Source organism: Poecile atricapillus, chromosome 13 (assembly GCF_030490865.1).
Source record: "Poecile atricapillus isolate bPoeAtr1 chromosome 13, bPoeAtr1.hap1, whole genome shotgun sequence".
Taxonomy (NCBI): domain Eukaryota; kingdom Metazoa; phylum Chordata; class Aves; order Passeriformes; family Paridae; genus Poecile; species Poecile atricapillus.
In genome coordinates, this window is record NC_081261.1 from 1346685 (window position 1) to 1374604 (window position 27920).

A 27920-nucleotide genomic window follows, 5' to 3' on the forward strand; every position below is an offset into this window, starting at 1 on the left:
GGAGCCGCTCCAGGGCGATCCCAGGAGGAGCAACCCGGGCACCCCGAGGAGCGACGCGATCCCTCTGAGAGGCGACCCGGCCCCGCCATGGCCGCCCTCCCGCCCTCGCCATCTTCCCCCGTGCACTCCCGGCCCCGCTTCCCGCCCCGCGACAGGCACTGCGCTCCGCCAATCACCGGCGTCCCTCGGGAGCGACGCCTCCCTCCGCCAATCAGAAATCAGAGCAGCCCCACCAGCCCCGCCCCTCCCCTCCCCAGCGGCCTATAAAGCGCCAAACCACGCCCCCTCTTCCCCTTCCCGGCTCTGCACTGAATGAAGCCCCCGCTGGCCAACGAGAAGTTCCCGCGGGGCCGGATGGACAGGTACACTGTCCAATAGGAATGCAGCATTTCGGCGCGTCAGCCAATAGGACGCCGCCTGCGGGCGCGGGGGGCGGGCCCTCCCTCCCCGCGGGCCGTGGCCGTCGCTCCCGCTGCTGGAGGGAGGCGGCGGAGAAAATGGCGGCCATGGCTGCGGAGGCGGCGGCGACTGCGGCGGTGCCGGGGGACGGCGGGGCCGGCGAGGCCGAGCCCGAGATGGAGCCGATCCCGGGCAGCGAGGCCGGCGCGGACCCTCTACCCGCCGTCAGCGAGGCCGTGGAGTCGGCGGTGCCGGATGGCGAGGAGGCCGACGGCGGCAAGGCCGAGGAGCCGCCGCCGGTGCAGCGCGCCCGGAGCCCCGGCGGGACTCGCGAGCCGGACGCGGGAAGGACGGAGGAGCCGCCGAGCAGCCCTGGGGTGGAATCGCCGCGGGCCGAGCCCCGCGCAGCGCCCAGCCCGGGCTGCTCGGAGCCGCCGCAGCCCTGCCCGCCGCCCGAGCCGGCCCGGGAGCCGCCGCAGCCCTGCCCGCCGGCTGCCGGGGGCTCCGCGGGGCCCGGGGAGGAGCCGCCCCGGCCGGAGGAGGAGGAGCCGGATGCTGCCGCCGCCGCCGCGGTGGAGCCCGAGCCGGCGGTGCCCGCGGCCCCGGGCGGAGGGGAGGCGGAGGCGCCGGCGCTGCTGCCCGGCTCCGAGGTGCGGGTCACCCTGGACCACATCATCGAGGACGCCCTGGTGGTCTCGTTCCGGCTGGGAGAGAAGCTTTTTTCCGGGGTCCTCATGGACCTCTCGAAAAGGTGAGAGCTCGGGGGGAGCCGAGCCCGAGCCCCCACCCAGCGCCGAGCACCGGCAGCGCTCCCGGAGCCGCCGGGGGCGGGATGGGGGCGGCCCCGCCGGGACCCTCGTGGGCTCTGCAGCTTCCCTTCCCTTCCCTTCCCTCCCATCCCATCGCTTCCCGTTCCATCCCAGCCCTCCTTGGCCCCTGTCCGCTCCGGGCCAAGCAGCTCCTGCCCCCGCGTCCTCCCCGGGGAGCGGAGCACCAGCTCCCGGGCATCCTCTTCCTCCTCTTTCTCCTCCTCGACCCCCCTCCCGCCCGGGGAATGGGAAAACGGGGGAGCCAGGAGAGGGGCGAGCACACGGGCACAGCCTTTGGGCTTGGCCGGGGTTCCCAGGGCCCGCAGCAGCATCCCCGTGTGCCGGGAGAAGCAGCCGAGCGCAGAGCTTGGCGTTTATTCCCTGCTTTGTACAGAACAGCCCCACAGATCCGATTGCCCTGTTCGTTCGGGCTTACATTGCCTAGGTAACCTTCTTTCTCACTACATACTATTTTCCAAAATAATGGTTTTCCCGCTAGGCGGTTGCAGTTATTAATTAGTTCTGATTGCTCCTTGTATGTGATGAACTGGGTGAAGTTTGATGGTTCTTAAATATCCTCGTGGATGGGGGGATTTTTACATATCTCTGAATAACTTACCAGACAGCAGGGCTTGGGGTTTGCTTTTTTTCACTGCCTTTCAATAGTGAGAAGCTCTTGGGAGACCAGAAATCATTGTATCTTATAAACAATCTAGGTTTTATCGGCAGGTGAAAATACTTCTTCATCGTCGTGGGTTTTTTTCTAGACGTGTAAGGACTCAGCAAGTTCATGAGAGAAAAGTGAAATTTAAGCAAGGTTATTTTTTAAAATAATTGGTATGCAAAATATGCAGCACTTTTTCCCCTCAGATTTAAGCTGTGTGTGGACACATGCCTTTTAGCGCTCCTTTTATGTTGTTAGTAGCTGTTCAGCAACTTCCTGGAATATTAATATTGTCAGTGGTTCCTAAAAGGAAAATTGTGGGGACCAGCACTTCTGTCTTGGGCCTCACTGCGTGGTTGGGGTTTGACACAAAAGGCCTTTCCTGAACCCCAAGTTTTGGATAATGTCATGGAATGACTTTTTCCGTCTGTCACTTGATGAGGTGTGAAATGCTGAGCAAATCTCCAGCCTCTTGTAGGGTGAAACAGCATCTCAGAGCAGGTCAGGAGGTGACACAAATGAAGTGTAATCCTGGGTAACACACATTCTTTTGTAGGTTTGAAGTTGTCCCAGCAGAATGCCATGGCTGCCCTGGGCAGGAGTGCAGGAAAATACCAGCTTCTCCTTTTCTCCTGAAAGGGATCCTGCCTTCCTAAACACACCCTGGCCACCAAGATCCCACATTTTCCCAGGTTCTCGTGCACTGAGGAGCCTCTGGCATGCAGCAGATCTGCAGCCCTTTGCAGCAGAAGTCAGTTTGCAGGCTGGCTGCTGCTGCTGCGCCTTGGTGGAAGCATCTCCAACCTCCCTGGGTCCAGGCCCAGCTCCTGGGACAAAGCTTTGCAGTGGGAATTGTGGAAAAGCCATGCAGGGAGGCTGGGGCTGTTCCTCCCGGGTTCTCTTGGCAGTGGAGCTATTTATTCCTTCAGAGGTGCTTTTACATGGGATTCCTGGAGGGGAAATTTAAATTTTCAAGGCCAAGCTCTGCAGAGGGCCTGGACAAGAAGAACAGAGTTTTGAGACATAAGGTCTGTCATATTTGGCTGGTGATGACAGAACATTGGTAGATGACAGGAGTCTTTATCAGATGTCTCAGAGCAGGAAATGCAGTGGAAAAGAAGCTCTAGAAATAGTCCAAGAACTTCTTACCTCTAGGAAGTTGAAACATTATTAAAAAAAAGTGTTGCCTGTATGTCCAACAGTTCGATTTTACCACTGCTGTGGTGACTAACAGGTGGTATTGTCTAGGTGTCAGCTTTTCCTTATGTCTGTTTATTTTTGTTTGGTGTAGCAGCACCTGGACTTGCAGAACATGAATATTTCTCATGAACTTCCTTCTGTATCTATGGCAGGCCCTGGAATTCTTCTCCTAAGTTTTTCCACTGGACCAAAAAGAAAAAAAGAAGGGCAGGGTTAAATGAAAACCACATAAATCCCATTCATTTACATGACAACACTGGGATTTCCAGCATGGGAGATGGGTGCTTGCTGAATCTGTCTCATTCAAATGCATCTCCCAAACTTTCCTAATGCCCGAGGGATCAATATTTTTAAGACTGGCAGTTCTTACTAAATAAGTGTCAATTTGTATTAGAATTTACACATTCAGTAGCTTCCAAAAGTACCTGTGTTCACTGCAGGTGCTAATGCTGTATTGGATGATCAGAGGGAAATCATTCCTGTTCCTTTTTGGATCTTAATTTCTCTTTCCCTTCTGCACCCTCCAGAGCAGTGAAGGTGCTGCTTCCATACAGTACTAAGAAGAATAAGTTTAAGTGACTGTTTTAAAAACCTGTTCACAGTGTTCTTTTTTGTCTTCTTGAGTCATGTTCTGAATTACTTTAACTTCACAATGAAAGAAAAGCAAAAAAATTCTCATATATTTATGATTCTAAAGTTGTTTTTTGGCTGTTTTATCTTACTGCTTTTTCCATTGTTGAGGTGATGCCCTGACTTTGCATTTTATTCTGTGTGACTCCAATATGAAGTCAGTGATATTTGTGTGAAGGGCCTGATTCCCTCTCCCACCCCCCATAAATGGGATTTATTTATCCCTTTAGGAGTTTATACCACAAGCCCCTGGGTGTTGGGTGATCTTTATTCCTACATTTATTTGAGGTATGGAAGCATTTCCCTGCCTGTACCTGTCCCCTGTGCCTGCTGCCCAGGAAGTTTTGAAAAACAGCAGAAAATAGGAGCCTACTTGTCCTGAGTGCCAAATCCATTTGTTATGTAGTAAATCCTCACCTGGAGAGGAGCATGTCCCCACTTGGGTCACTCTAAAGGCTCTCTGCACAAATTAAAGTTGTGTTCCTCCTGGAGAGGAGCATGTCCCCACTTGGGTCACTCTGAAGGCTCTCTGCACAAATTAAAGATGTGTTCCTGCTGTTAAACTCCACTGGTGCTGCTGCCATCACCTTTAAACGCTTTCCTGCTGCAAGGGGGAGGTTCTGGGGATTCCTGGGGTGCTGATGGGGTCCTGAGGGGAGCCAGGGAAGGCAGAATCCCTCACACAGGGAGGAGAAATGGTTGGGAAAAACTCATCACATCCAGGGCTGATCCCACAGCCTGGCAGCAGGAAAAGGGGGGGATCCTGCCCTGCTCAGGTGAGACCTCACCTGCAGAGCTGATCCAGAGGAGGCACCGAGCTGCTGAGGGGAATGGAAGGAGCAGTCTCCCTATGGAGATGGGCTGGGGGAGCTGGGAATGCTCATTCTGGAGAGGAGGAAGGTTGTGTGAAGACCTCACAGGGTCTGAAGGGGCTACAGGGAAGCTGGAGAGGGAACTTCATCAGGAACTGGAGGGACAGGACAAGGGGAATGGCTCCCAGTGCCAGAGGGCAGGGCTGGGTGGGATTTTGGGCAGGAATTGTTCCTGGCAGGGTGGGCAGGGCTGGGTGGGATTTTGGGCAGGAATTGTTCCCTGGCAGGGTGGGCAGGGCTGGGTGGGATTTTGGGAAGGAATTGTTCCCTGGCAGGGTGGGCAGAGCCTGGCACAGGTGCCCAGAGCAGCTGGGACTGCCCCTGGATCCCTGGCAGTGCCCAAGGCCAGGTTGCACAGGGCTTGCAGCAGCCTGGGACAGTGGGAGGTGTCCCTGCCATGGGGATGGCACTGGATGGGATTTCAGGTCCTTCCAACCCAAAGATTCTGATTCTGTGGGGTTTAAAGTCTCTGTGAGCTGCCTGTAGCTGGCATTTGCTCAGGGGACAAAAGATATTCATCCCACCTCGGAATAAATCCTGCTCTGCACCTGGAGGAAGTAGGTGGGAGGGAAATACCTGAGAAGTGTAGTATTTGTAAATCTTAAAATACAGGATTAAGAAGTTGTGGTTTTAGTTTGTTCTTCTGGAGAAAGGATAATTATTTCTGTGTGTTTTTGTTTTTTTTTGTTACCTTCCCAAAGATTGGGGAGGAGGGGGATTAAATTTATGTTCTGTTGTTTTGCCAACAGTCAAGACTTGGCCTTTTTATTGTTTTATCATTTAACTGAAATTTTCCTTCTAATCCTGCAGATGTGAAGGACATGTGTCTTGTCTTTTTCTCTAAACCAGTTCCCTTCTGACTTGTGTGTGTTCATAATAGTTCTTGAGTGAGAGAGGAAGAGCAAAAAGTTGTTTTGTGACCTAAGAGCCTCTAGTTAGATATCCAGAAGATGTGCAGTGTGTTCCTAGTAGACATATGTTTGAAATTATGTCTTTATTGAGCTTTTGTTATGGAAGATAAGGAAGGACTTCCTGTACCAAGGTGTGCATGAGCTGTATGATGAAAATAAACTTTTATAGGCAATTTGCAATTCTTACAATCCCAGAAGCAGTTTGCAGGTACAGACTCTTGAAAGCTGTGCTTTTCCCAGTCTGTTAATTCAGCTTCTACTGCAGAAGAATGATGTGAGAAGGAAACAGCAGAAGCCTCACTTGAAAAAAATGTGGAACATTTTTCCCTGCTCTTTCATTTAATAACCAGGGACAGCGTGTGCTCATCCTTGTCTGGGGAAGGACTGGGTTTTGTAGGAGGCCTGGTGCTCTGTGATGCACATTCTCAGCAGTAAAGAAGTGTCTGTGACTCAGGGTTGTGTGTTTTGGTTTATTTTATTTTAAAACTTGCACTCAGTTCCCAAGGTGTCCCCACACCTCATCACCTGCCCTCTTCAGAGTTTCTCAGGAGCCCAGAGGAGCTGGGTGAAATTCTGATATTTAAGGAGCAGCCCCAACACTTCTTTGACATTTGTTTTAATACCCCCAGAAGGTGGAAAGCTCAGGTGTGATGGGAGTGTGGTTGAGAGGGTAATTCAGGTGTCTTTTGCTTGTGACTGACAGAAGTTTTATTGAAGGTGTCAAATGTAGCCTCACTTAGAGAGTAGGGTTAGAATTGGGCTCTGGATTGGGCCTCAAACTCCTTTCCTGAAGGAATCTGTGCTCCTCAGCTGTTCTTTGTTGGTCTGGGAGGTGACAGGTGATGGTTGATCTGTCTTTCCTTATGGAATTCTCTATTCCAGCAGCGTGGCTTGTCCTGGCTTTCTTGGGTTTGCTTGGCTTGGTTCAAGGTGTTGGGGCAGGGCAGGGGTGAAGTTCTCAGTCTGCATTCAGTTCATTTTCTGTTGGGGGACTGATGAGTCTTGGCCATCCTGGCACTTCATCCATTATTTAATGGTATCATTCTCTTCCATATGTCCTGGGTCTGGCATATGGATGTTCTTGAAGAGTATATTCAAGGTATAATCCTTCAAAATTCATCCCAGCAAATGTATCAGCGAAGCGTCTGCTTCAAAGTGCAACTGACAGCTAATAATGGCAACAGATGTAAAAATTAAAAGATATTTCAGTTTAAAAAGACCTTCAGCTTTATAGATGTGCCAGGAAAATTATGGTAGTGAATGGAAAGCCTAACCTCAGAGCATCCTGTCTTTATGTTGTGCTGTTCCAGAGAGTCACACTGCAGTCCTTTGCTGTGGGTTCAGAGCTGTCAGTGAAATGTGCATTTTCTAGGCTACTTAGCCTGGTGTTACATTGCTCAGGGGGTGAATAAACCATGGAGCTGATTGTTTGGCTTCTAGGAATGCTTTTTTTCAGGAAGGTGCCTGCACTTAAAGCAATAAATTCCATCTTGTGCTTTATCACACCAAGTAAATCCTTCATTAAAAATAGGTTGTTGCATAATCTGTGTTTTCAATGCAGGTTATTTTGAGGAGTTCTGCAAAACTTTGTGTTCAAATAGCTATGATCTAACTGTGTATTACATGGAATGTTATAATTTAAACCCTCAGTTTAGATGCATGAAATACATATCCATAGTTCTTTCAGCATATTATTATACTCCTGGAACTTCCATCCATGCAATAAAAATGGCTTCAGCTGTTGCTTGTCCTGGCTTTTGCAGAACACCAAGGATGATCTTGGCTGCAAGAGCAGAAAAGGTACCAGGACATTTCTGCACTGCCTTGGTGGTGAAGATGGGTTTTGATCAGTCATTTACCACAGACTTCACACTTTAACACAAGTTTCTCAGCTTTGTTGATGTCAGTTCAATGTGTCCAAAGACAAATGGGAGATAAATAGTTCTGAACCTGCCCAGTGGCTTCACTCCTTTGGCAGAACAAGGGGCTTTTAATTTCTTTCCCTTTTAGTAGAGAAGTCAGACATTGGAGGCTAAAGATGAGAACTTAAAACTTTAGGTACTAGCGTAGAACACTTTGCCCCAGGGAGTGTTGTTTATGTACTTTGTTTATGTACACACGGTCCTGAGTTAAAAAGGGATTTGTTCCTTATCTCTCATGGTTATTTCTGAAAAAATACTCTGTAACTGTTCTGTTTTGCATATAAATTGAGCAGTGAGATGCATTCATTGTAGTAATTCTGCTGCAGGATTTAGATTTGAGAAAAAGTGGCTTTAGTTTCCTTAAGTACTTAAGTTTATATGTCTGTAGTACAAAACTGTCTGGCTTTAAATGAGAGATTTGGGTTTGGTACTCAAACTGGCTTTTGGATGCCATGGCTGCCTATTAATTAACTTGGCAAACTGGAAATGAAGCCTCCCTGTTTTTACCCTGGTTCTGTCTCTGCACACCTTGGTCAATTGAGAGTTCTTCTCAATGTAAATATCTGCACTGCCAGAATTGATCAGGCTCTTAGTGCACTGTAGGTCCTGCTTTCCTGTCATTTCTGTCTCCAGTGAAAATGTTCTTTGCAGTGGCATCTACAGCAGAAGTGCAATCAGATGCTGCTGATTGCTCTGGTTACTCTAAAAACCTCTGAGAAATGAGTTTTGTACAACATCACACCCATCCTCTCTTCGAGGTGCATTTTCAAGGCAAATGAGAGCTGGGACACCTTTGCAGGAGAGGAACTGGCACCATGGAAAACTGGCTGTGATTTCCATAGGTAGGAAGCAGCAGGGCACTGCTTCCCAGCACTCCTTGGATTGAGGGTGAAATACCTATTCCTGAGTCTGGCTTTTCTAACACTTCACTTTTAGATCCCCTGTCAGTGAATCTCGCCATTCCTTGGAGTGTGAGGGTCTGAGGCAGAGGTGTTACACGAGTCAGGAGTGGGCTGGGCAGGGAGCAGCTGGAACTTGGGCACCAGGGAATTTTTATTTTAAGCAAACAGTAATTGCAGTATATCTTTACTTTCATCCAGAAAAGCCTATTCTTGAAATCTTGTGGGGTGAGGTGATATTTGGGATCAGTGTGTTTTAAAAAAATGATTTTGTTGGGATAAAGACAAGGCAATTCCTTGTAGAACTTGACCATGCAGTGTGTGCTGAGAGGAGCGTGTTGGGAGTGTCACTGTGGGGTAACTGGAATGGTTTCTCTTCCATTCCCACCCCAGTGACTGACTGGGGGATCAGTAAATGTCATGATACAACTGAGCTGTGTGTCTTGGGAGTTTTTAAATTTTGTTTTCTCTAGATGCCCTTTAGTCTTCCTTCATCTCTGTGGCAGATGAACCAAAAGCTTTTTCAGCTTTTCTGGCTACTGACACAGCTAACTACTTCAGCCTTGCAGTTGGTGTGACAAGAATTACTGTGGCTGTTTGAGGAGTATTTATCTTCAAGGTCCACCAACTGGGTGTTTGAAAACGGGGCTTGAAATTCTGGTACATGCAATAAACACTTGTGCTTGCTGCAGGACTAATTAGATGCTGTGTCATGCCTTGTCCTGAAGAGGTTTAAGCTCACATCTTCATTCTGCTGCTTCTCTTAGGAAAAATAAATCCCCTTATTCTTACCTTATTATTTGTCTTTATTCTTTCCTGTAACCTTTACTGCTTCATTTGCAAGTTTTGTTTTATCTTCTTTGTTTTCATTCTCCAGTTGCTGGAGAACTTGATTAGCCAGGGAGGAAACAGAGATAATCAAAAACTGTTTATAGATCCAGTCTGCTGTTGGGTGAGGCCAAGAGAAGACACAATACACTGAGCTGTTGGAAATAATGATCAGTCTTTTGGCTTACCAGTTGTATTTTGTCCTGCAGGTAGATTATCCTGACTAATTGTATGTTTGTATTAACACATCATTTACAGGGGTAGTGCTGTACATAACTGGCACAATATCCATGAATGTTCTTTACTTCCCCAGTTCATGAATTTGTAGGTGCACAGGGGTGGGAGAGTCTGGTTTATTTTTTAAGCAGTACCTTTTTGTGAGGAGAGCTGCACTCTGGATTTGTTTTGTGTCTTGGATAAAAATTGCCCTTTGTGGCTTCCTGTTCATCAGTTCTGGCCTGTGTTTTGTGCTTGAAGGAGAGGAGAGGGGAAGGTGCAGAATGAATCTTTGATTTCCTGGTATCAGGCATGTGCTGAGCTTTCCATCAGCTCCTTTGTGCCTTGGAGGGAAAGGAATGAAAACCTGGGAAAAGAGATGAAATACTTGAATGGGATCCTTCTGGAACCCCTTGCAGTCCTCTTCATGCACCTCTTCCTAGGGACAGCTAATTATGCTCAATTTCCTGACACAGAGTCATGTAAATGCCCTCTGGGAGATGGGCTTGGCTCTGGGAATGGCCTGTGGGGTCTGGAAAGGCTCTTCCCGAGGCACTGGGAGTGCTCCTAAGGGATGTTTGTCTGTGTGGGGTTTGATATCCCTCTCCTGTGCTCTTTGGGGTTGGAATTTGCACAGCAGAGATCTTGCCCTGTCTTGTTTTCAGCTTTTACCATAGCTTAGCTTTTTACCAAAACCTCTAATCTTTATCAGGTGGTGAATGATGGGATCTCAGTCTTATTTTCGTTTAGAAGCTGAAGGTCTTGATGCAAATAACACTGAAAATATTGCTAATTTAATTACTGTCAGCTGATAGTTTCTTTTAAAACCCTACTTGGAACTGAGTAACTTGCTTACAATCCTTTGTGGAGGGAAAAGTATTTGTGGAAAAGCAACTTCTTTACCCTTGATGGACTTGTGGGACTTTAGGGAATGTAAAACTTAGTTATGAGCGAGTCCCTTGTGGTTTAATGCCAGACCATAGGCTGGAAAAATGTCTGTACGAGCTGCTGAAATGCAAACTGGCTGGATAATTTAATCTTGGGTGGGTTGTTTGCTTCAGTTACAACTTCAGATGTAGAAAGAGGCTTGTGATAAGCAAAAGGACAAACAAGTGATGGCTTTTGTTGGGGACACTGTAAAGAACCTTCTATCATGTGATGGCTTTTTTTTCAAATCCAATTTTGAGTAAATAAAGGCAACATATAGGCACTTATAGAAAGAAAAAAACCAAAAACTTCAGTTTAATCAGCTGAGGGGATGTTGCTGTTGAGAGGCCACAGTGCAGCACAAACCTGAGGACAGATCTTGGGGGCCTGTCCCTTCCCTGATCTAGAGCAATTCCATTCTGGAGAAAAGGAGTGAAAGGTTGAAAATCCTGTTTGCTCCTGGGACAGTGAGGAATAGTTTGTACTGAGTTGAAATAAGGGAAGTTTTACTGGGAGAAATTCAGGCTGGGCTGGGGACTTTTGGGCTATAAAGCATCAGGTGCTGAGCTTTTGTGGATGAGGGTGGTGGCGTTCCCTGTTCACTGCAAGGATTTAGGCAGCCCAGATTTGTCTCTGTTAAATCTGGACCATTCATCCTTTTCTGCTGTGCTAAGAATGGAAGAAAAGTTCCTGAAGATGTCTTTGCATGAAGTTGACTTAGTGTGGAAAATGAGCTTGGGTAGGTTGGGAGTTGTTGGGGTAAGTTTGGATGTCTGTAAGCATTTTCTAGAAGCAGAAATCAATTCTTTTGCTGCTGTCTCGGGGATGTTTTTGTTACATTTTCAGGGCATCTTGTTGATATGAGGGAAACAGATAATGAGTGAAGTTGTGTGTTTTTTGTTTTCTACTGACTTCATTTTGGTGTCTTGCATTTTCAAAGCTTCCCATAAGGCTGGACATGAAGCTTGAATTTCCCTGGGTCTCATGGTTTTCAAATGCCAGCTACCTAATGCAGACACATTTTCAAATGCTTTGTGATAAGCACTGCAAGAATTCCCTCAAAACACTGATTTTTTTTTTTTCTTTTTTCCTCTCTCTTTAAGGTTTGGCCCCCATGGAATCCCTGTGACCATATTTCCTAAAAGGGAGTACAAGGACAAACCCGAAGCCATGCAGCTCCAAAGCAAAGCATTCCAAGAGGAGGCGCAGGTGAAGTGCGAGGCCGATGCTGCAGTCCCTGATGACTCCTCCCTCACGCAGCCATCAGAGCCCAGCATAGCTAAAAGCCTTTGGACTTCTAAACCACCTCCTCTCTTTCACGAGGGAGCACCGTACCCTCCTCCTTTGTTTATCAGGGACACCTATAACCAGTCAATACCTCAGCCTCCACCCCGGAAAATCAAGCGGCCCAAGCGGAAAATGTACAGGGAGGAACCCACTTCGATCATGAACGCCATCAAACTACGGCCCCGGCAGGTCCTGTGTGACAAGTGCAAGAACAGCGTGGTGGCAGAGAAAAAGGAGATCAAGAAAGGTGGCAATGCAAGTGACTCTTCCAAATACGAGGATAGTAAAAAGAGAAGAAACGAGAGCGTGACTACTGTGAATAAAAAACTTAAGACTGACCATAAGGTGGATGGAAAAAGCCAAAACGAAAGCCAGAAAAGGAACGCTGTGGTCAAGGTTTCAAATATTGCCCACAGCAGAAGCAGAGTAGTTAAAGTTTCCGCACAAGCAAATACTTCAAAAGCGCAGTTAAACACAAAAAAAGTTCTCCAGAGCAAAAACATGGATCATGCAAAAGCTCGGGAAGTCTTGAAAATGGCCAAAGAAAAGGCACAAAAGAAGCAGAGTGCAACCTCCTCTTCCAAAAATGCACATTCAAAGGTCCACTTCACGCGGCGTCTTCAGAACACCAGCTCAGGGTCCCTCCCGCCCCGATTGCGCCTAAAGCCCCAGCGGTATCGCAACGAAGAGAATGACTCTTCCCTCAAGACAGGACTTGAGAAAATACGGAGTGGCAAGATGGCAACTAAGCCCCAGTCTCGCTGCTCCTCCACCCGCTCAGCAGGTGAGGCCCCTTCAGAAACCCAGAGCCCCTCAGAAGGCCCCGAAGAGGCCAGCAGTGAGGTTCAGGACACGAGTGAAGTGCATGTAACTGTTGATCAGGATGAACAGCAGACACTGGGCAAGAGAGGCAGCAAAAGCAATATAACGGTTTACATGACCCTTAATCAAAAGAAATCTGACTCTTCCAGTGCATCAGTTTGTAGTAGTGATAGCACAGATGATTTGAAATCCACCAACTCTGAGTGTAGCTCTACTGAAAGCTTTGATTTTCCTCCAGGCAGCATGCATGCACCTTCCTCCTCCTCCTCCTCCTCCTCTTCCTCCTCCTCCTCCTCTTCGAAGGAAGAGAAAAAGCTCAGTAATTCCTTGAAAACAGAAGTCTTTTCCAAAAACGTCTCTAAATGTGTCACACCAGATGGCAGGACCGTATGTGTAGGGGACATTGTTTGGGCCAAGATTTATGGCTTCCCTTGGTGGCCGGCCCGTATCCTTACCATAACTGTGAGCCGCAAGGATACCGGGCTGCTGGTGCGCCAGGAGGCTCGTATCTCATGGTTTGGCTCCACCACCACGTCTTTCCTTGCTCTTGCACAGCTCTCCCCCTTTTTAGAAAGCTTCCAGTTGCGCTTTAATAAGAAGAGAAAGGGTCTGTACCGCAAGGCCGTCACTGAGGCAGCCAAGGCTGCCAAGCAGCTCACGCCCGAGGTGCGGGCCCTGCTGACGCAGTTTGAGACGTGAACGTGGAGAGTAAGGTAGGCAAGAAACCTGGAGGCTCCACCAAATCCGTAGCCAGGTTAGAGAGAAAGAACTGCCAGGAAGGACGTGGCAAAGTCAGAAGTTGCACTCGGTTGACTGCTCTTTTTACACGAGACTCGTGCCGTGCGTGGCGGGTCGTGACGGTTAAAACCAATTGAACATGCAATCAAAATTAGCCTGAAAGTGAGGACTGAGGTATTTTTCAAGTGAGAAATTTTTTTAAAGAGAAAGAAAAAAGAAAAAAAACAAACCAAACCACCCGATGCATAGGAGCCATAGCTTCAGCTGGAAGGCAGCTGATTTGCAGGGAATTTTTTAGTAGTTTCTACCCAGTATATAACTAGTTCTGTGTGGCCAAGGGTTGACACGAGGGATGAAAGTAGTAGCTGTGACTTTTTTGTTTTATTAGGTGGCCCATCAGGGAAGTGTAGAAATGTAAGCCTTGTCTAAATGGTCTTTAAAGATTATTTTTAACCAGTCTCTAATGGATTTAGTCTGGCCAGGCCCGGTGGGTTCCATTCTCCGAGTGGGCCGGTTTAAATGGCATTGGAGACGTGCTCCGAGTCGTAAGGAAGAAGAATTTTAGTGACTTAAAGACCAGATTAAATGGGGTTTTATCGTAGTGACCACTTAAACACTCAACCTTTCTATGCACATGGGGGCACAACTAAATCACTTCAGGGTTGGAGAAGTCGAGGGATGCCTGTAGCTCTAAGACAAAGCTGAGGAGGCCTCAGTGTTTGGGATCAAGGGCTGTTAATGCTGCATAGGTGTGAATCATTCTGGTCTTTCTTCCTGAAGAAATCTTTCAGGCCGTTTGCCTGGAGGTTTAGCTTAAGAGAGGCTTTGTTTTGAATGTGTAAATAATTAATTGCTGAAATTGGTCAGATTTTCTCCTGACTGGTTGTTCCTAAATTCTTAGGATACGTCCTAGTAAATTACACTTTGTGAATTGTCAGATGTGTAATTGTTGCATTTTGGATGTATCTAACTTTTTTTTTTCTTTTTTTTTTTTTTTTTCCTTTTTTCTTTTTTTTTTTTAAATATTTCCGTTTAAGGTATCTGTTTGCAGGTCAGAAAAATGAGATATGTAATTGTGTAATGCTCTGAAATGTAAAAAAACAAACTGTAAATAAAATTGACTAAATCTGAATTATTTGTGTGTGTTTCTCAAAAAGCTTTGAAACAAATCCAGGATGTCAGAGTATTTTATCTGTATGCCGGATTTAGAGGACACCCTTAAAAAGTAAATTGTCCTTTTCCATGCATTCTTAAAGATGAAGTGCTCGATGTAAATACCATTGGTATACTTCAGTCTTAATTTGGAGATTCTGAATTCTCAGTCCCTTTTGTGTCAGAACCAGCTCTGTAGAGGGCTTTCTGCAAAGTTGATTCAGTTTCTCCCTAAATTAGCTTTTGGTCCCTATGTTTGAGCAGGGGCTGTGGATAGTGTCACTTGTACAGTGGGGAATGTTTTGTTTCCATCTGAGCCAGCCAGAGCTGCTCTCCACTGCCATTCCAGCTGTTCTTGCATGGTTTTTGCTCACTATTGGGGCATTTTCATGCAATGCACTTGACTTTTATTTTTATTTTTTTTGCTGTGAGTTGTGGTCCTTACCTGACCATGTGAATTCCTGTGTCCTCCAACCCATTCCTGCTTCAGCCTTGCAGTGCCTTGTGAAGAGTCTCCTGGTGCTCATCCCAAAGCAGTTTTCATCCTGGTTTTTCCAGAATTGCCCACGTAGGCAGTCGTGACAGATGTAAAAATTTAAGCTCAGACTGAAATTAAACAGACATGAAAACGGGGGCAAAGATTTAATCATCGAACCCTAAAAATATTTTTATTTTAAGATTTAATTTCTTATGTTCATGATACTGTCTGGTCTTGCCAAGGCATTCAGTTTCTTTTTACCTTTTTTAATTATTCAGTCGTGCCCACATAACTATTGGAAATCTAAAGTGTCAACCCCATGGCTGTTCAAATTTTCCTCAAGCTGGCAGTCATTAATTGCTAATTAAGCTTCCAAATATAGCAGCTTTACCTTTGCATTCTAACAGTTCCCAAAAAGCCCCAGTGGTCAATGCTTTTTGAATGTGATAAACACACAATAAATTTTGTTAAAAAAAAAAAAAATTTGGGAAAAAAAAATCAGTTTCACTTCTCTGTTTTCTCTCCTGCAAACAGAAACAATTTCTTTAAGTAAATAAGCTGTATTTTGTTATTAAAGCAAACTGCTTTTTGGAGTCAGGAACCCATGTGAGGTGGGTCAGATGTCTACACCACTTCCTTGAGGTTTAGAAGCTCAAGTGAACTGGTTTTAAGTTAGTTGTTCTAAGCCAAGTAGTGGCAAAATCAATATTGACATTGTTATTTTTTCTTTAGAAGACCTGGAAGCTTTGTTCTCATAATTTATATAAAATTAAAATAGCACTGCAGCTTACATAGGCAGAGCTTGCTCAGGTGTTCACTGGGGGAGCAGCAGGTATGGGAGGGCTTTATTTAGGTGGTTTTATGTTCAAAAGAACTGTTTATGGAAGGCATTTAAAGTCACTTTTGATTTGTAGCTGATGAGTTTTAAGTCTTTCCTCAGTTTCATAGTGGATGTGCTGTATCTCTGCAGACTGAGCAGGGCTCAAAACAAGAAATTCATTTTGTTAAATTAATTTTTTTACAATCCTGTATTACAGTAAGTTGAAAATCTCTTCATATTCCTCCCTTTAATTTTGATTTTTTGATTTTTCCTTTAACTCCAAGGGAGGTGCTCCTGTGGATGCAGCAGTTTCCAGGGGATGGGATGGGATGAGGGAGAGCCTGGATGAGAAGAGCCTTGAAGGCTGGACAAGGCTTGGGTCTGGTTTAGCTGAACCCTAAAACCCCACTTTGATGTGCCTGTGGTCCCCAGCAGTGCCACAGCTCTGAGGCAGTGGCACTTCCCATGATTTATCCATGATTTATCCATGATTTATCCATGATTTATCCATGATTTATCCATGATTTATCCATGATTTATCCATGGTTTATCCATGGTTTATCCATGATTTATCCATGGTTTACCCATGATTTATCCATGATTTATCCATGATTTATCCATGGTTTATCCATGATTTATCCATGATTTATCTATGATTTATCCATGGTTTACCCATGATTTATCCATGGTTTATCCATGATTTATCCATGATTTATCCATGGTTTATCCATGATTTATCCATGATTTATCCATGATTTATCCATGGTTTATCCATGGTTTATCCATGATTTATCCATGATTTATCCATGATTTATCCATGGTTTATCCATGGTTTATCCATGCTTTATCCATGATTTATCCATGATTTATCCATGATTTATCCATGATTTATCTATGATTTATCCATGGTTTATCCATGGTTTATCCATGATTTATCCATGGTTTATCCATGGTTTATCCATGATTTATCCATTGCTGCCACCAGGAGCAGCTGGGATCAGGCACAAACGGCCTCAGGGACATCAGCTGGGCTGTCAGGAGGAATTTCCCCATGGAAAGGGTGGCTGGGCATTGGCACTGCCCAGGGAGCTTTGGATCCCCATCCCTGGAGGTGCCCAGGGAATTCCTGGAGGTGGCACTCAGGGCTCTGGTGGGCATCAGGCTCAGAATGGACTTGGTGATCTTGGAGGTCTTTCCCAACCTAAACCCTCCTGTGACTCTGCAGAAGGCAAACAGCAGCGCAGAGGGGAATGTTCCTTTTCCATGAGTTCAGTGGGATAAATTGCAAATGATCCTTGTTTAGTTCCTGAAATGCCTCGGTGTGCTTGTCGAGTGTTTAGGGCAGGATGGGGCACGATGAGTTTCTAGTGCAGGTGTTCTGTTCCTCTGAAGATCTTCAGCCTTGGGACAGAGAGCAGTTACCCCAAAACCTCTTTCCCCAGAGGGGTTTGAAGGTGTGAGGCTTCAGGAGAAAAGGGGAAGTGCTTGTGTGTGTCTGGAGTGGAGTCATGCAGGAAATTGCACTGATATTTGTTACTGTTCTAATTAGGGTTGGAACTTTGTGTCAACACTTCAGTGACATAATCATCTCTGACGATTTGGTTTCTCTTTCAGTCACTGCTGTGTTTAGTTTGGAACCTACAGAACTACCCTGGGGTGGAGTTTGTGGGGTGATTTAGGTCTGTGCAAGGCTGAAAAGACTTTTTTTTTTTTTTTTCAGCATGGTGTAAAATACCTTTGTGTTTTTTAAACCTAGTTTCTAACTGTGATTAGGCTTCAGAGTAGCACAAGTGAGGGTAGGAGTTGCTTTTTGCTTTGCTGGCCCTTAGGTCTGGTTCTATTTAACTCTCTTAAGTCCTGATAATGATTTTCTTTCATGTCTGCTAAAATTGTCAGAGTAGAATAGGAACGTGAATTTTGGAAAATAAATGTCAGTAGCTCATTCTTAGCATCATCATCTGTGCTTCTGCCTGTTCTGTGAAGTCCAGTGAGAAAACAGAGCAGCTTTCTTGGCTGAGGAGCTGTGGAAGGAGCAAACTGACAATCAGGGAAAGGCTATTTCAGTCCATCTTTTGCTCTGTGGTTGTGTTGCCACGAATTCCTGCAGGAACAGCAAATTCAGGCAGTGCAGGGGGTCCCTCACTGATCTAAAGACTGAGCTGGGAGGGAAGTGCAGCGAGCCTAAGGGATGGATGGCAGTGTGTGGTGGCATAATCCATTGGGGAAAATGACTAGCACTGTTTAAAAAGGGAATTTTCCCATAACTAACAAAACTTCTGATCATGGAGTGATGAGGGGTCACCCACATTTAACACTGAAAACTCATGTAGCTGCCAGCTGACTGAGGATCCATTAGATCAGCTTTGAGAGATGGGGATGGGAATATCCAGCATCAAATGATCCTTAATCCCTGCTGGAAAGAACCTGTGTTGTGATCCCTGTCCTTGCAGGGAGGGTGGCAAATCCCAGGCAATGTTTAACCCCCCCAGCTGCTGCTCTCTGTGCCACCTTTGGATTTTAGTTTAAACAGTGTGTTCATAGAGTGGCTGTTCGGGTACATTTCATCCCTTGTACGCTGGATTTTCCCTTCTCTCCTCACCCTCCTGGCATTTTTATCCTGGCACCTGGTCTGGTCTGACCCCATTATCTCTGACCTCCGTGGTAAGAACTGTTTGTGGTCATTTGGATGGGTTTTACCAACCAGCAGCAATTCCTCCCAGGTCAGAAATTCCTCTAATTACTGGGGTTTAATTGTTGGATCCTAATAGCAGCTTATGATTCCCTCTGATTTACTCATACATTTCAATTTTCTGTATTTACCTGGGGCATGGATACAATCCAGAGTCATTTAAATTATGATTTTTTTCTCCTTAAATTTAACAATGGCACAGGTGTCCTTGTGTGAGCACAAGGCAGAGCAGCAGCTCCCAGGCAGGGTTGTGGTGCTGGGCTGTTGGTGACTGGTTTTCCATCCTGCTTTTTTCCTGCACAGCTCTGCTGTTGCTCCCAGATGGGGAAGTTTGGGAAATTCCCTGGAGCACCAGCCAGTGAGGAGAACTCAGATCCACAGCTCCAAAAAACAATTTGTGTTCCTGGCAGGAGGGAGCAGCAGGAGCTGGAGAGGGAGCAGAGCTTTCAGGAGCTTTCAGGAGCTGCCTTGCACATCCCAGAGGGAGACACATGGGAGTGAGAGGGGAAAAAAAAAGATGGAATAACCTGGAGAAGGTGACTCCCTGTGCTTGTGCCATGGGATGTGGTGTCTTTGATCTCTTCCTGCCAGCCCATGGCCTGAGGGGAGAATTTAGCAGGCTGCAGGTAGGAATTGGCTCAGGGAACAACTCAGGATCCCCTGGAGCAAGTTTGAATCCTCCTTTGCTCCTTCAGTGTGAGAAGAAATGGATCTGTGGGGTTTATTTGGGCTGTGTTTGACAAGTTGCTTCCCAAATGAGGGCCAGGCAGGTTTTGAACAGCTGTAATTCCATTTCTGTGGCAGCGATTCCATCCCTCAGTGCAGAGGAGGAAGGGAGGACTGTGGGAACTGAGGATATTCCAGGTGTGTGAATCCCTGTGGGATGGGGCACAGGGGAAGCACAGCTCTGTGGAATTCAGCTGGGACAGGAAATGATATTCAAACTGAGGCAGGGACAGAAATCAAGCACTGGGAGATTGTGTTTGTGATAGTGAAACCCTGGGTGCTGTTTGTGTAGTGGCAGGGCTTGGACAGCAATGGATCAGGCTGGGCTCAGTGCAGCCAGGGCTGGGAGGGGACAGCTGATGGCTCTGTCCTGTCACTTTGTCATTAGCAAGGCTGATTTTGGAAAAACAGAATATTTGTGAGAATATGTCTATCAGGGAGGATTCTGCCCTCTGTGTCCTGGTCACATCCTGCAGGAATCTCACTTGGAGTAATCCAGGTTTGATTTGAACCTGCGCTGCCCCTTTGTGCAGCCTCCTGCTTGGCTGATGCCATTTGTGCAACAGCAACTCGAAATCTGGTTGTTCTTTAGGAAAAAAACAGATCTAGGTCAGTTTTCATGTTTGTTTACAGATGTTTTGGATGTCAAATATGCAATATGAATAAGGAATATTCTACATGCCAGGCATGGGAATCTCTGCTTTGAGAGGCAAGAGCTTGTTCCCAGCACTGAGGTTCTGTAATAGAATCACAGCAAATTCAGGTGGCAGAATTGTCCTTGCCATCCTTTAACAGGTGCACAAAGAGGGAAATGGGATCTTGGTTTGTCAGTAAAATAAGCAGGTACAATTCCAAGCAAATATTTGCTTAAATGCTAATTTAGCATCACTTTTTATTTAGTAATGTGTAGAATTTTTGTTTGGCTTTAGGAAATGTTGGGGTTTAATTGCACCTGTGCAGTGCTTCAGGATTTTAAAGCATGTGGTGTACTTAGAAGCTGTGGTGAAAAGGAACTAAACCTACAAAAATTATTTTTAAAATAATTGCAGTCAGTTTAGTTAGAAGTTTAGTTAATTAAAAAAAAAAAAAAAGTCTTTCCTTGAGGTATTTCAGGTGTTGAGGGATTTAGGAATAATCTCTTCTGATACATTTATATGGAAAAAACTGGGTTGGACCATGTTTTAGGAATTCTTGATACTGTGACATATATTTCAGCGAATTAGGCACATAAAACAAAGAATGTGTTGCTGCTCTGTTTTCCTGGTGGCTGAGGTCCTGCTGCTGGAGGCTGTGAAAGAAGGAAACAGTTCTTGTTTTTAGTAGTTCATCATCTGGAAGAGCAGCCTGGTTTCCCTCTTCTCCACTGGCTACAAATGGAATCTGTAGGAGGAAAATAGGAGTTTTGTGCCTTTTGTTCCATAGTTTTACACAGACACAGCATTATCCCCCAGGAAGGTGCATAAATGTTACTGTAACTATTTAAATTTGGGCTCCTGGCCTTGAGGTTTGATCCCTGATGGGATGTGCTGCTATTTTTGCTTCCCTTGTCCTTCTGGGGTGCCTTTTCTCCCCCTCCATGGCTGCCTGGTGTCCTTCTGCTTTTCCTTTGGAGATAAAAGCCTTTCAAAGGCAGCGCTTCTCTTTGGACAGCAGTGAATAAAGGGATTGAGAAAATGTTCCCAGGGAAAAATCAGAATCCCCATGGCAGTGCTGGCTGCCAGGAAAAGGCCACGTGAGCCGAGTTCAGTGGGACAGGCAGGAGAGGCCTGAGCTGTGTCAGTGCCTGTCCTGACACATCTGTGCCTTGTTCTGGGGCTGTCCTTGGCAGGGCTCCATTGGGAAGGGGCTGGAGAATTCCTGAGGGAGCTGGGAAGGGGCTGGAGAATTCCTGAGGGAGTTGGAAAGGGGCTGGAGCAGCTGAGGGAGCTGGGAAGGGGCTGGAGAATTCCTGAGGGAGCTGGGAAGGGGCTCAGCCTGGAGAAAAGGAGCTCAGGGGGCCCTTGTGGCTCTGCACAAGTCCCTGGCAGGAGGGGACAGCCGGGGGGGTCGGGCTCTGCTCCCAGGGAACAGGGACAGGAGGAGAGGGAACGGCCTCAGGCTGGGCCAGGGGAGGCTCAGGGTGGACAGCAGCAGGAATTTCCCCATGGAAAGGGAGCTCAGGCACTGGAAGTGCCCAGGGAGGGTTGGATCCCATCCCTGGAGGTGGCACTCAGAGCTCTGGGCTGGGGACAAGGTGGGGATGGGGCACAGCCTGGACTCGATGGGCTGGGAGGGCTTTCCCAGTCTGGGATCTGTGTGATCCTGGGATTCTGTGGGATTCTGCCTCCAGCAGTTGAATGGAGCTGCTTCAAGGCAGAGTCCAGGCTGTGAGCTCCCTGGAGAGCCGGGAGAGCCGTGTCCTCAGCCAGGCTGAGTGTCACTGTCCCACACACCACAGACCCCACATGGAGTGGTGACCCCATGGAATGGCTGACAGACGATGCAGTCAGACACTGAGGGACACGGGCGGTCAGGGTTTCAGTGGTTCCATCTGAGGAGCACAATCTCCATGGAATCCTGGAATCCCAGAATCCCAGACTGGTTTGGGCTGGGAGGGACCTTTAAGCTCATCCAGTGCCACCCCTGCCATGACAGGGACACCTTGCACTGTCCCAGGCTGCTCCAAACCCTGGCCAGCTTCTCTGGGCACCCTGTGCCAGGGCCTCCCCTCCTCCCAGTAAGAGCTGGTGCTTGACTGGTGATGGTTCATGCAGGGCTCAGCACTGAGGCTGTTCCTGTCTGCTTTAGCACAATTTATTCCCGTTCTCTGGAGTAAATGAGGAAACACAGGCAGCCATGGGAAAGCAGCACCATTAGCAGGTTTATAGCTCAGTGCTCCCTCAGGCACTCGGCTCTCGTGTGTGGAAGGGCACCGCAGGGTCAGCTTTAGCTTTGTGCTGGGAACTGCCATCAATGTATAGATTTTGTGAATTAATCTCCCTGCTTCCTGAGCTGTCTTTAAATGTCTTTACATTTGGAATTCTCTCTGGATGCTGAAATGGGGTGAGATGTAACAGATTGGTTCGGTGGCTCCTCCTCAAACCCCAGCCCCCGGAGGAGTTTGCTCACTTGTGTCTGTCTTGTGATAATGTCAATCTATTTTTTGTCTTCTGCACACGATGCACAAAGCAGGTGAGCCAGTAACTTTTCTGGCCACCTCAGCTTTTGCTTTACCTACTTCTGCAATATGTACTGGAAGACATTTAACCATGTTCCCTTTCTCTCCCCTTTTCAGCTCAGAGACACTAATGACCCGCTGTTTTTATGGAACCTCACTACACTGCCACGAAGAGCACCAGCTCATCAGGACTGAGAGAAATCTGAGACTGACTTGTCCTATTTTTCCTCTGAAATCTTCACCGAGTAGTAAACATTTTTTTTTGAAGGGGAAAGGGGGTAAAAGATGTTAAAGCTCCCCCTTGCACCATTAGGGCACCTGTACCTAATGTACATTTTCCTTAAAATTTCAAAAGATGTTAGGAAATATTTTATAAAACTTTTTTGCAATAAATGACGCATGAAATTACGAAAGACTCTATGACACTTACATGCAAGGAACCACTTGAATTATTAGGATGAAGACTCACTGCAGATAACTGGGGTTTTTGTAATGTGACAGTCACGTTTGTATGTTTTGAGAGGTGCCAGTGACGGAGCCAATTTGCCTGGGAAGTTGACTGTAACTTTTGAACTTTTCTTTTTAATTCTTGACTTTAGCATTGCAATTTTCCATTCTCTGAGGCTTAGTTAGTATTTAGTGCAGGTGTTAGCAGAGCTGTGATCTGTGATCAAAGCATGTCCAAACCCAGTTGTATTGTGAAATATGAACAGTCCTGCTATTGAGACCAACATTTCCCATAGAGGTGATGGAAAGGACAGTGACCACAAACTCCATGGATCTCTGTTTTATGGGAAAGCTCCTTCTGTGTGAATATGGTTGCATTTTATTTATGCTATTGTAACACTTAGGGAATTGAGAGTTGTGAAATAACCTTGAGAGGGGCTACAAGGCAGAGAGCAGCGTTTTGCTTATAATCTTAGAACAGGATGGGAATCATGAATGGAGAGTGATTCAATGGGATGGCATTTCTATTTCAAATCATGGCTTATTTTTTCCTTTTGACATAAATATTTTTCAGATAGGTAACTAGTAGAGAGCAAAGGTTTTATTAGAGTTTCTGATGGTTGTTGATCTGAGTTGCGTTGACTTCTTTGAAAAGCTGTAAATCAAAAAAAAAAAAACAAAAAACCCACTGGGTTTTATCCATTTTATTCCCCTCCCACAAAGGTCTTGGGTAAGACTGACTTCAGTGGAGCTTGGGAATGCTGGACACGCTGCTGAAATCTTGAGTTATTAAATATTAATTTATTTGTCACTAATTATTTCCATTGTGTGCACACTGTCTCGGCAGAACCATTTCTTTAAAGTCCTTAGCAGGGGATTCATTGTGTAACCCGGGAAAATAAAATATTTGTTTTGAAGAGATGAAAATGTGCACATAATCTACTAAAAGTCAAATTTCTGTGTCTATAGAGATGAAAGGACTTGTAGGAAACTCTTTTCCTCCTTACTGATATCCTGATTCAATTGGAGAAAATAGAATGTCTTTGTCTGGATCGTTTAAAACCAGAGGGACTTTTCCAAGGGGCCTCTGGGTCAGCACAAAGACATTTTCTTCGTGTCTGGAGCCTGAATGAACCACATAAAATTTGAAGTTAGGACAACTCTGTCATTGGCAACAGGTTTATACTTGTTAAACAATCGGAGAGGGGGAAGTGACAGGCTGGGACAGGCCCCCAAACCCCAGCCAGACCCATCAGGGATTCACACACTGAGTGTGTGGCAGCTCGTGCTTTGTGCTGGTTCAGTGTCTGCTTTTCAGAGCTAAATTCTTTATTTATAAGTGCAGAAATTGAATATTCACTACCTACTTTTTCAAAACAGGCTGTACAATGCTGTGCAGTGCATTCAAATTGTACCGTTTGCCATAACGATTTCATCATGAAGTACAAACTTTTTTTAAAATTTGGATGAATATTTGTTCTACAGTGCTTTTCCTTTTCACCAGTGGAAGAGGCCCAGCAGTCTGGTCCTGCTCAAGGCCTGGGATGTGATTAGAACTGAAAGACTGAGACATGTGAATGAGGAAAGGGGTGACTTGGTGCCGGGTCCGTGCCAGCCTTTCACCTCCGCTTGCATTGACGATGGATGGGGGCTTGGCCTCATCAGGTACATTTTCCCTCACACCCCCCAAAAGAAACCAAACAGAAAAGCCACCAAACCACATGGCACAAACCAGTTTCTGCTCAGGAAAAAGGCCCGGGGCTGTGGTGGCAGGGTTGTTGCACATGGGATTGAGGAGTGCCTGCTGTTGTTTTGGAAGCCGGTAGTGCCTGGCTGTGCCCCCGGATCCCCAGGGCTCTCCTCCCCTCCCCTCCCTGAGCACAGCAGCTGAAGCAGGAGGGATTAACCCAAGGGATGCAGGTGTGCACTGGAGAATATGGGTATAGAGCAAATAGCATCCAAGGGAGCTCATGTCTGCCTTGCTTTTCCCAGCATTGCGTTGGAAACCATATTTTCATTTGGAAATGAAATTGTCAGGGATATTCTAATGAGAGAGAGTGACAGTAATGTATTGCTTTTCACTTTTTTGCTTTAGTTGCTTAATATTTAAGCTTTGCTCCGTGCTACCTTCTTGTCTGTATATTGAATGGTCACTATGCCTCTTTCATTTTGTAGACTTGAATGAGGAAAATCTGATTCACCCTTTAAGGTTTGCTGAGAAGTAAAAATGATAAAGAATGTTGTGTAACATTTATTCAAATAAAGCCTTGATTTTTTTCAGTGCTCTTTTAAAGGGAAATAATGTTTTGATGTCTTTAACTTTCTTGCTTTATTAGTCCTTGACCCCAAAGCCTTTGATTTACGTCAGAAGTGGTTTTTCTGCATTAAACAAAGATTAAACTGAAGTTGCTAGTCCACTGCTGAAATTCCATCAGGTGGACGAGTCTCTACCTAACCTCACCTTTCACCAGTGGCTGAAAGATCCCAAGCCGTGCTCAGCCAGCTGGATGCTTCCCAAAGCAGTAGGAAAAATTGTGATTAGCCAGAACAGTGTGGTAGAGATGGATCCAAGGAAGCCCTGGTGGCTCTGCCACAGTCCCAGGAGGAGGAGGGGATGCCATGGGAAGGGGCTCCTGCCCTGGTACATGCAATCCTTGGGCTGGTTTTTATGGAATTCTCAGTTTCAGACAAATCTTGCTCTCACAGGTAAGTGTGTGGGGGAATTTCTCCATCCAGGGAGGAAATGCCTTGTCCTGAGCTGTGTCTCCTTGCCCTGGAGCAGGGATCAGGTGGTGCTGGAGAGGTAATTTCTGTTCCAAGCTCCATCCCACTGAGCTCAGAGGAGGGCCATGCCAGCAAGTATTTTTCCAAAATATCTGCTGGTGTTGGGTTGGTGCTGGCACCTGATGATCTGAAAGGTTCTTTTTCAACCTCAGTGTTTCCATGATTCTCTGGAATGGCAGACCCTGGAGCTGCGCTTTCCCATCAGATGGAAGGCAGCATTTATACAGATCTTTCTCTACTTGCATTTCTGGTACTGTAAAGAAAGATTCCCTAAGTTGAGTTGAGCTCCTGGACTAAACAAAAAATAAACTGCTTGAGTAAACTTGATTTGTGGGAAGTTGTGATTTCCAGGAAGCATTGATGGTTTTATGGCACAGGGTGTTTTTATGGCACAGAGGATGCCAGGAGCTGCTGGGTCACCCAAAGGTACTAACCCTGATGGGAAGGGGTTGTTGCAGTGACCTGTGATAATGAGTTTTTTCCCCAAAATGGAATTTAGTGTGAAGTGCTGCTGGGGGATGCTTTGGAAGCTCTGTGACAAACACCCACATCTGGCTGTGGCCCGAGCACAGCTCCAGCAGATGGTTTTCTTTTCCTTCACGGTTGTTTCTCATTCTGTCGGGATTACAGAAACTCCCATCCCCTTGCTCTCATTATTCCTTCAGCCTTGCAGCAGTTCCTCTTGAATTGGCGATCCTCATTAGGCTGGGAAATCCTGCTGAAATGTAATTGCTCGCTAATGGCTTTTCCTTTGTGACACGGAGCTGGCAGCGGCCGCGGAGCCACGAGAGAGCTCGGCCGGGCCGAGTTCAGAGCTCTGCAATTACTCCATGGATTAATCCTCACTCCGGTGGCTGGAAAGGGATAAAGGTGACCCGAGGCCCCTCTAATGGCGTTTGCTGCTGCCCCAGCATCAAAAGGGCGACGTTTAATGCGGGCAGAAGCGCAGCTCTGGCAGCGGGGCCTGCAGTGCCCGTGAGGGCTCAGAGCTGCGAGCGTGTGGGGAACAGAGCGGCCATGGCTGAGGGCTCGGGGCCCTGAGGGGCGCTGGGGGATCACACTCGTTCACACTCATACACACACTCACTCACACTCATACACACTCATACACACACTCACTCACACTAACACTCACACTCACTCACACTAACACTCATACACACACTCACACTCACACTCACTCATAAACACATTCTCACACATTCACACTCACACTCATACACACACTCACACTCACACTCATACACACACTCACACACACTCATACACACACTCACACACATACACACACTCACACTCATACACACACTCACACTCACTCACACTCATACACACACACTCACACTCACACTCATACACACACTCACATTCATACACATACACATACACACACTCACACTCATACACACACTCACTCACACTCACTCACACTCACTCACACTCACACTCATACACACACTCACTCACACTCACACTCATACACACACACTCTCACACTCACACTCATACACACACTCACACACATACACACACACACTCACACTCACTCATAAACACACTCTCACACATTCACACTCACACTCATACACACACTCACACTCATACACACACACACTCACACACACACTCACACTCACACTCATACACACACTCACACTAACACTCACACTCTCACACATTCACACTCACACTCACACTCATACACACACTCACTCACACTAACACTCACACTCACACTCGCACTCACTCATAAACACACTCTCACACATTCACACTCACACTCAGACTCACACTCATACACACATTCACTCATACACACGTTCACACTCACACTCAGACTCACACTCATACACTCACACTCACACACTCACTCATACTCACATTCACACACTCACACTCACACTCACACTCACTCATAAACACACTCTCACACATTCACACTCACACTCACACACTCATACATTCACTCATACACACGTTCACACTCACACAGACTCACACTCACTCATACACACATTCACACACACTCACACATTCACACACTCATATACGCACACTCACATTCATACACACACACATTCACATTCACACATTCACTCACTCTCACACTCACCCTCACACTCACACTCACTCACACACTCTCACACACACACAAACACACACACACACTCACACACACTCACACACTCACTCTCACCCTCACTCTCACACTCACACTCACACTCACTCTCACACTCAGACACACACACACTCACACACACTCACTCTCACACTCACACTCACACTCACACTCACACTCACTCTCACTCTCACCCTCACACTCACCCAGCTGTTTGGGAGCATTTGTGTGAGCCCTGCCCGAGGCTGGGTTTGAGGGGCTCCCGATTCCCCCGGGGCTCCCTGGGCTCATCCCTTTGGGAAGGGCTCATCCCTCTGCCCCACAGGGAGCAGCACCAGGGCTGAGCCCCCGGCTCAGAACCGAGGCCTTGGCACCATCTGCCCCTCACCTCCGTGCTTCTGTGTCCTCCTCCCTTGTCCTTGCT

At 46.6% G+C, this 27920-nt stretch overlaps 1 protein-coding gene across 4 annotated transcripts in view; it reads left to right on the top strand.

Annotated features, from left to right (window-relative positions):
• The first annotated feature begins 312 nt into the window (after positions 1–312).
• The window catches only part of PWWP2A (PWWP domain containing 2A), a 32128-nt gene continuing 4520 nt past the window's right edge, over positions 313–27920 (top strand). Inside the window, exons 1-3 of one of the 4 annotated variants that reach the window (XM_058849210.1) lie at positions 313–1150; positions 11381–12348; positions 22264–24892. In XM_058849210.1, coding sequence (XP_058705193.1) covers positions 381–1150; positions 11381–12348; positions 22264–22277 — 1752 coding nt within the window. In that variant the 5' untranslated portion in view covers positions 313–380 and the 3' untranslated portion in view covers positions 22278–24892. Of the gene's footprint in view, positions 1151–11380; positions 13100–14161; positions 14263–22263; positions 24893–27920 lie in introns of those variants that run through there. The other 3 variants (XM_058849207.1, XM_058849206.1, XM_058849209.1) reach the window with 3 other exon arrangements.